The 9,667-nt window shown below is 38.2% G+C and overlaps 1 protein-coding gene across 1 annotated transcript; it reads left to right on the top strand.

Annotated features, from left to right (window-relative positions):
• Nucleotides 1–4,014: 4,014 nt before the first annotated feature.
• LOC104449370 (cytochrome P450 CYP82D47) lies at nucleotides 4,015–8,169 on the top strand. Its single transcript, XM_010063504.2, has 2 exons — nucleotides 4,015–5,079; nucleotides 7,264–8,169. Exons 1-2 carry the CDS (start codon nucleotides 4,078–4,080, stop codon nucleotides 7,885–7,887), a joined length of 1,626 nt encoding a protein of 541 aa, XP_010061806.2. The 5' UTR covers nucleotides 4,015–4,077; the 3' UTR covers nucleotides 7,888–8,169.
• The last annotated feature ends 1,498 nt before the right edge of the window (nucleotides 8,170–9,667 follow it).

Raw genomic sequence — 9,667 nt, 5'->3', positions numbered from 1 at the left:
ATTCTGTTTTAGTGGAATTGTTCTTTAATATATTATTGATATTCCAACATGAAATAGTCCCTTAAGCTAGGGATTGACAGTCCGATTTTCGCGCCCAAAATCTGACTCGTAATCCCTTACAAAAATCGACAATCCAATCTCAAGCTCGAGATTCGATTTGCGATTTAATTTTAAAGTTGGTCAACCCGATCTCATGCGCGAGATATGGTTCGCCAATTTTTTGGATATCAACATTATCTTGTTTGATTTGATGCCGTGGTGTTTAAATCAATTTTATTTTCGTAAAAGGAAAAAATCCAAAAAAAATCTGTGAGTTAGGATTAGATTTGTTTTAAAATATTCCTAGTCTTAGGGTTGTCATTGCATGTTAGGATTGCATGTTTATCAATTATAAGTAGATAATCTCTCCTAGATAAATTGCATGTTTTGTTAGGAAAATAAAAATGTCAATGTCATATAGAATTAGTTTCATGAAGTGCACGTCATTTCTTGATTGTTGTTAGGTCCATTTAATTAAATTGCCCATCATTAGATTAGGTCATTTAATAAATGTCGTGTGACATATAGCTCGCATATTAAATTGCATGTTGCATGTCATTTTAGTTGAAATAATTTTGTACGTCATCGCATTGCATTGCACGTCATTAGAATTAAGTCATTCTAGTTAATTTAGATTGCATATTTAATTATTGCATGTTCATTAAGAAATCATTAGTTTTTTTTTACTTATTCATATAGTTTATGACATGTTGCCAGGCCATATCATTTCATATTAGATTAGAAGCATTGCATTGCATATGGACTATATTTTCATTGAAAAAGAGGAAACAAAAATTGAGTAATTGCTTGTTAATTAGAAATCATATTTAGGGTTGTTGACATGGATTTTAATTTAACACTGCAAATGCTTTCGTTGCTTTGAAGTAAGTCCTGCATTATTTAATTATTTTCTGGGTGTTAAATTGACGGTTTGCGCACCTGCATGAACACCTCACATGTTATGGAACTAGTTTAAAATCAATTCAAGCTGCCTGCAAAACCTTTTTTTTTTAAATAAAAGAAATGGTAACGAAAGGGCGTTAGAGAAATCTAGCGTAATCAAGTCCTCGTACCCAAATCTCTGGTTCGTAGGAGTAAAGTGAATCTCCCGTTACTTTACTAGGGTTTCTAATCGACCCACCAAAAATAGATTAGTGGCGACTCCTAATTGAAAATCAATTGCATGTTAAGAACTTGAACCTAAGTCACGAATTGGTATGGGCTTGGGAGAGCCCGAGTTAAGTCTAGGCTTAACAATCCATTAGCCAAACCCTAGGTGGTTCACCCCCGAAAAAATTGGTCGCGACAATAAGAAAATAATAGAACGTTGTCCAATTAAGGGGACTAATGAAAAGGACAAGAAGTTATAGGAAAAAATGTCCTTAGCTTTATCAAAACAACCAAAAAAAAAAACTCTTTCCAAATAGGACAAGAGAAGTTGAAATGAATTGAAGAAATCTCGGCATTCCAAAACAATTTAATTATTAAATTAAGGCAAAAAGAGCTGTTTCTAAATAAGGCTGAGGAATAAACCCACAAATTTCAATTACTAGCAAGTTTGACAGTGCTATAACCTAAAACGGTCCTTGACAATTCCCCCGAGAAACCACTGGGGGTTCGCCCCAGTGGCCACCCTTCCAACATGGAAGGGGGAGTGAGGGGTTCAAATCCCCACCTTCTCAGGGGGGGGGTAGGGACGCGTAAGTTTCGAGAGTGGGTTGCGACTCCCACGCCCTGCAAGAGGCAGGGCACAAGTCTGCGAGTGAGTGTAAAGTAGGCATAGAGTAGGACTGACCCAAAAAAAAAAAAAATTCCCCCGAGCAATTAATGATACAGCCTAGCCAAAAATCTAGAAAAACAAGATGCTGCGGAAAAAAAAATTAAGAAAAATAACACAAGTGGTCCATGAATTTTGACTCAATGTACAATGTGATCCTTAAATTTGTGATTTGTTCAATCTGATATTTAAATTGTAGCCCAATGTGCAATATAGTCTCTAGAAACTATGTAAAAATATTCAATGTCATCCATTGACTTGAAGTAATAGAATAATTACATTGAATATTTTCATATAATTCAGAGATTAAGTTGAACACGTATCATAAGTCCAATAGTTATACTGAACAAATTGAAAGTTCATAAATCACATTGCACGTTGAGTTAAAGTTCAGGAACTATATTGAACAAAATTAAAATTTCAGGGATAGTGAAAATCATTTGTGTTGTTATCCAAAAAAAAAAAAATTAATATCCCGAAACATGATGCCTCACCGAAAATTCTATCAGGATTTGGAGTTTCAGAGACTCGATTGAACATCCAAATATCGTCATTCCCTCCTTTATTCGGTAACTGGTTACGTCATCAATTACTAAAAATACCATATCAAGAGAGGCTACTGCAGCAGAGGACAATGTCTAATGACGAGTCTGCAATCACGCCTATATCCTCGCGCAACAGTCAACTGCATCAAAGTCAACCCCCAAAGGGCTAGTGGATGGGAACAGGATCATGTTTATATACATCCAAAACCCTCCCTTCCTTCACCAACATGGAATCCTCTTTCCCGTTTCCTACCACTGCCCTCGCGGGCATGTTCTGTGCCTACGCAATCTTTCTCTATTGCCTCGCTTCTCTACTGATAAGAACCAAAAATAACAGAGAAGGGGTCAACAGCCATCACGAAGCCTCCTTGCCAGAAGCCGGCGGCTCATGGCCTTTGATTGGCCATCTCCATCTCTTAGGAAGCCCAGTGCTGCCTCATATAGTGTCGGGAAAAATGGTTGACAAGTACAGGCCAATCTTCACTGTCGAGACGGGTATTCATCGAGCCTTGATAGTTAGTAAATGGGAGAAGGCCAAGTAGTGCCTTACCGTGAACAACAGAATCTTCGCCACTCGACCCAAGTCTGTTAGCGCCGAGGTCATGGCCTACAACTATGCCATGTTTGGTTTCACTCCCAACGGCCCTTATTGGCGCCATATGCAGAAGATCGCCATGCTCGAGCTCCTCTCCAACCACCGGTTGGAATTGCTCAAGCACGTTCAGGAATCGGAGGTCCAAGCATCAATAAACCACATATATGCGATGTACGAATAACTCCAGTGTGACATCCTCAAAATGGATGTCCAGTACTCAATCAACAGATTTCCGAATCTTTTATAATAAAAATTTTATAAACAAATCTCAATAAGTAGTACAATTATTGGTAAAAAAAAATGAATTGGATACGCTGTTGAGTTTTGACTTTTAAATTAAAAAATAAGGGTAGTTTAGATCATGCACTTTTATATAAGGGATTTTTGAAGAGAAACTACAAATATATATATATTTAATAACACATCTCCAACCTACCCTTTATATTATTTCATGTTTTGTTTTTCTCCATCGTCATGTTGGATATTTACATCTCATAGCTCACCAAGTGATTTTAAAACTTTTTGGATTGTACTCTGGTACTATCTATTAAAGATAGTAAAACCCCTCTCTCTATTCGTGATTTTTTCAGTTTTGGATTTTTCACGTAAATCTTGCGTCTCGTGTGATTTCGATTTTCTTTCATCTTTTTCTACTTGTTCTTAGATTGATGCATCTTTGATAGGCATTTTTCCACGACATACACAATGTATGCATGAACTTGGAACATGTAAAATAATGATAAAAACCAAAATCCTCCGTGTTGATTTTCTAGCTCGCACATTCGACGGTCCTTGTCACTATGTGGAGCACTACATGATATTGCCCAGTAAAATCTAGAAAAGCAAGATGCGCCATAAAATATGAATATCTCGAAACAATTAGTGGGGACTTGGACTTTCAGAGGCTCATGGAAACATCCAGATATCTCGATTTTCTTCATTATTACCTATGTGCTCACGTCCTGCGGCACTGGGCAACGACGAATCTGCAGTCAAACCCATATTTATCTTTTGCGCCTTGCCTGCTTGCTAATATACTGGTGGAGCCTTATTCGGTACAGGTCAACAGAGTAGCTTCCGTCTATCAATGAAAGACTCAAATTCCTAAGCTTCGATCCTACATGTATCTCCAAAACCCTTCATTCACAAACATGGAGTCCTCTTTCTCGTTTCCAACCACAGCCCTTCTTGGCATCTTTGCCTTCGCAACCATTATCTACTTTTTCCGTTCGCTATTAATTAGAACAAAATATGACAGGAGTGTCGACGGCCACAAAAAAGCCTCCTTGCCAGAAGCTTGCGGCGCATGGCCTTTGATCGGCCATCTCCATCTCTTAGGAGGCCCAGTGCCGCCCCATATAATCCTAGCAAGCATGGCTGACAAGTACGGGCCGATCTTCACCATCAAGACAGGCGTTCATCGAGCATTGATAGTTAGCAATTGGCAAATAGCCAAGCAGTGCCTTACCGTGAATGATAGAGCCTTTGCGAGTCGTCCAAAGTCGGTCAGCTCTGAAGTCATGGCCTACAACTATGCCATGTTTGGCCTCGCTCCCTATGGCCCTTATTGGCGCTACGTGCGCAAGGTTACCATGCTTGATCTCCTCTCCAGTCACCGGCTGGAATTGCTCAAGCACGTCCGAGACTCGGAGGTACAAGCATCGATGACCCACTTATATAAGCGATGTATGGAAAGCTATAGTGGTGCGCCAGAGAAAGTGTTGGTGGACATGAAGCGATGGTTTGGTGACATTACTCTAAATGTGGTGTTCAGGATGATAGTTGGGAAACGATATGGGGACGAACAAGACGAGAAGGGTCGAGAGGCTTTGAGGAGCTACTTTGATTTGGCAGGGAGGTTCATAGTGTCCGACGCATTCCCGATTTTAAGGTGGCTGGATTTGGATGGATACGAGAGGATGATGAAGAAGACAGCCCAAGAGCTAGACCGTGTGGTTCAAGGATGGCTAAATGAGCACAAAAGCAGAAGAAGCACTAACAAAAGGCGTGGTGATAACAAGGACAGTGACCAGGATTTCATGGATGTGATGCTCTCCACTGTAGATGCTGCCGAAGAGCTTCCAGGCTACGATGCCGATACTTTCATTAAAGCAACATGCATGGTAAGTTTATCTAGCATAATTAGTACCAGAGTTTCATTAAAAAAAGCATTTGACTTGGTAGATTTGATTTCTGACATTTACAATATAGATTTTGTGTACATAACATGTATATACATCTGTCTACGATTTGTTTTGTATAGATAGTGCCGGAGTATGACATGCCATGTGTCCTCTAAAGCTTTTTCCTAGTTTGGAAGGACCAATTTGTTCCCCTTTAAACGATCACATGACATGCATCAGAATATTTTTCACAGACGCTATAACCAATTAAGGGCATGTTTGGATACAGTACTAGAAACTTTACACAGATTACATCACTTGCAATTTTTAACCCCTTTAACACCAAAAACTATCACAAAATTAGTTGACATACAAATTTATAATATCATATTTTGGATTGACAAGAAATAGAAATAAAGTCGCTTCCAAATAAGCACCTCTTGAAATCCTTACTAAAATGTATTTTTGTTCTAAAACTCTCAATTTGGTTTCTAATTATGTAACTTTTTGGGTAAATTTTGAAATTTTATGTTGGTTTTAAGTATACCACAATAGCATTCAGCTTGGAGGGATGTTAAAGATTTTAATTAATACTTTTATACGTTACAGCATAATCCGTACAACCTTTTAGTTACAGAAATTATCTACCATGGTTTATTTCGATAGTTAAGAAAAATTAACCAACTACCAAATCAATCCTGGTAAACATGGCTTGTTTATCAAAGAAATCACAAAGCTTTTGCAGCAAAAATAGAACCTTTAATTAGCTAGCAGGTCGTTTGTTTTTGTTTGAATTAGGGTGCGTACCTTAATGCATTAGAATTGGTCGGCTGACATTTTATAACAACACGTGAGGAAAAATAGCATTTTACCTGCACTAACTCCCACTTTCAAGTTTTTTTAGACGAAAAAAAACCTTTTATGTACTCCGCCTTTATTTTAATCTTATTTTAATGCAGCTGTCTGGAAAACTGATCTTTTATGTATCTGCTAATAATTGACACGTTAAAATACAGTACAAATACAACACTCTGCTATATATCTATATATTTGACATTTAATTTGACTTTTATCAGATAAAAACAAAGAAATCGTAAAAAATTTAATTCATTATATATCTATCATCTTGTTCATCTTAGATGTATATTAAAGGATTTTCATGAAAAAACCTCCGAACGTAAAGAAAATATGGCCGAAACAATCTTAGGTCCCACATATTCATCATGCAAAAGGTTATCACTACTTATTTAGATTGTTGAATAGTTTCTCGTGAACCGACGAGACGACACATGACAACTCAATTTAGATAAGAACAATCTCACTTCACGTTTATTTTGTCATATTCGTGTATAAGAACAAAAATTGCCGCGGAAGCACACTTGGTCTTTTCCTCGCCTGCCTGAATATGATCTAGCATAACATGCGTCAGGATCAGATCATGCAATAATGGCAGTGTTAATAGAATAGCTAGGTTCTTTCCTTGCACTCGGAACAAATCATATCATGCGATTCGACTATTTAAGGGCGGCATATAACAAACACTATGGGGTCTAAACATTTTCCTTTAATAAAATTTGCAGTTGCATGAAAAGGAGAAAAAGGTTCTTCGAAATTAAGGTATACTATGAACCAAGAAGCATTGCCTAGTCTGTTTGATCAGTTAGTATCTCCTGCGTATTTCGAAATGATAGTATAATGTATCAATGATCTTTTAAAATTAAATACTAAAGAGATAATGTCATTACCCTATAAATGTGATAATTTTATTCTCTATGAATGGTGAAGGCCACTAGCATATACATTAAAAAGATTGTCCACAAGTACCGATCCATAGTTCATGCTGAAATATCTTACATCAATTGATAATGGTGTTTGTATACTTTTTATAGACATGTGATCTCCCTCTACCTATTAATGTACCCAAAAAAAAAAAGTTTTGCACCTTTTGTATGTGTGTCCACCCATATTAATCAAATTCCACGTGTTACTCGTAATTTGACTTACATATGAGAAAATATGTTGAAATATCCCACATTGCTTAATAATGGAATTAATATATAGTTTATATATATATATTATATATATATATATATATGCAGTCTCTCTTCACCTATTTATTTGAGTTTTTGGTAACCAATGCATCAAGATTCGCGATCTAGTTGTCGACGATCCGTTACTTTGTAGGCACTTGTCTTGGCTGGCTCAGACACTACCTCAGTCTCTCTGACGTGGGCCTTGTCTTTGTTGCTCAACCATCGTGAAGTTCTAAAGAAGGCCCAACATGAACTGGACACTCAAATCGGTAGAGAAAGACTAGTAAATGAATCGGACCTCGAGAATTTGGTCTACATCCAAGCCATCATCAAGGAAACCATGCGTTTATACCCAGCAGCCCCACTCGGCGTCCCGCATGAGTCCACGGAAGACTGCACCGTGGATGGTTACCACATCCCAAAGGGCACTCGTCTCCTCTTTAACTTTTCGAAGATCCATCGTGACCAGCACATATGGTCGGACCCTCAAGAATTCCGGCCAGAGAGATTCTTGACCACCCACAGAAATTTCGATGTCCGAGGTCAGAATTTCGAGCTGCTACCATTCGGGAGTGGTCGGAGAATGTGCCCCGGAATCAATTTGGCCATGCAACTAATTTCGCTATCGCTTGCTGCTCTTCTGCATGGGTTCGACATTACAACATTGGCAGATGAACAGGTTGACATGGCCGAGGCAATCGGAATGACGAATCTCAAAGCCACCCCACTTGAAGTCCTTGTGACTCCACGACTTCCTGAGCACACATACCGGTGACTCTCCTCTATAAATGGTGAAATGCTCAGGCTCCACATCTGTAGCGTCTCTCTACCATGTCCCACTCAGGTGGTGAAGTATGTTTCTACAAATAAGTTGAAGAGAATACTGATATATGGATAATTTATTAGTCGACAGTTTCACTATGGGGCATGCTTGATTATGTCTAACTTTCACGATTTACTTTTTGTGTTATATGGTAATCACTAAGGATGCTGATGTGTTAGTTTGTGTAACAGTGCAGTTTGAAATATGGTCTATTATTGGGAAGGGAATTACGCATTTATTTATTTTTCCGTGACAAAAGAGCTGTATATATATGGTAACACGATAAAGTCTGCAGTTATGTTAAAGCTCACGGTGTGCTGCGAACTATGCTTGACTCCTTGCTTGTGCAAAGTATGCTTTGAAAACAATATTAGTTCATTGTAGTACCGGATTGAAAAATATAAATAGGATATGGAGGGTATTACTTGGGTAGGTTATCGAGGACTTATACGATGCTTTGATTGAGGCCTTTATATCTATCTCCTTTGTCCATTTAAGTTTTTAGATCATATGAAAAGGTCACTCTCAATTGTTAAAAGTACATCTTGAGTTTGTATCGAGATTGAAGGAAATGTGTGAAAATAAATAGGTAAAGAATTTAAATGTTCGAGTATTGAACCCTAAACTTCAACATCCCATTTAGTCATTTATTGCATGAAAATTAGGGATTGACCCCATCCCCTAAACAAAAAATAATCAAAAAGAGCCTTTTATAGCAATTTAAATAAGCTCATGGTTGAAATTTACATAGCAAAGGGGAGGAATTCTGAACTTTAATTGAAATGAATTTGTATTGAACCTAGATAGACTGATAGTATTCGCATCCGTAAAGCTAAGATTTGAATAGAAATAAGCGGTCGGAAGAGCATACCCGTCCGTAGAGTCGAGCAAAAATTCTCAAGTTGAAATAAATTCAACTTTTCTCTTAAATTTATGTTGATGGCGTCCAGGAAGTCAAAATCGACACTTCTAGGGTTTATCACCCCTCTTTTCAACAGCCTGAAATACACTTTTTCTTGATCCTTGGATTTGAACAAATCCATCCGATTTCCTTTCACCTTTGCCGCCACTCCCATTTTCGGTTGAAATTCAAGGAACATCCCTGTCATCATCGTTCCCTTCAATTAAATTTTGTCCTCGCATACGAGGATCACTTTGAATGTTTGCAAGTGCTTCCTCCGCTTTTCCTTTCGGGGCAATTCCCAATTCCTCCATTTTCTTGAAAACGATACTCATTTCCATAATTTTTGTCCTTAAGGAAGTCATCTATATATTGCAATGGAGTACCGGTGCTTTTCAACGCACGATAAAGTTTATACATAAAGGAGGGTTTTGGACTCTTACTGGTCGGCATCCTCGATTATCTCTTCTTCCTTTAAAATGACTTTCACCTTGTGGGGGCGAGGAGGTGTTGAATGACGTGGATGAGAGCGAATCGGACTTTGTCGCTGACTTGATAAGTCTTCTTCCTCAGTGAGATCGAAGTGAGTCGGTCCCTTCTCCATTCTTTGTGGTCCCCTGCTTGCGATTCTTGATGATTTCCTCGAGGAAGACATCTTTCTTTGTCGATTGGAAGATTCCTTCACTTGCTTTCCCAAGAAAAATGACCACTTTCTCGATGACGAACAAGCAAGGAGAAACAAGACGGGAGGAGAGTGCCTTTAGGTTTTGAAGATTGGGAAGAGAAAAACGTATATATATAACTCAGTTTTGAAAAGGGAAGTTCAATCGG

This window comes from Eucalyptus grandis, chromosome 6, assembly GCF_016545825.1.
Source record: "Eucalyptus grandis isolate ANBG69807.140 chromosome 6, ASM1654582v1, whole genome shotgun sequence".
NCBI classification, from domain to species: domain Eukaryota; kingdom Viridiplantae; phylum Streptophyta; class Magnoliopsida; order Myrtales; family Myrtaceae; genus Eucalyptus; species Eucalyptus grandis.
This window is presented reverse-complemented; position numbering and strand designations above follow the sequence as displayed.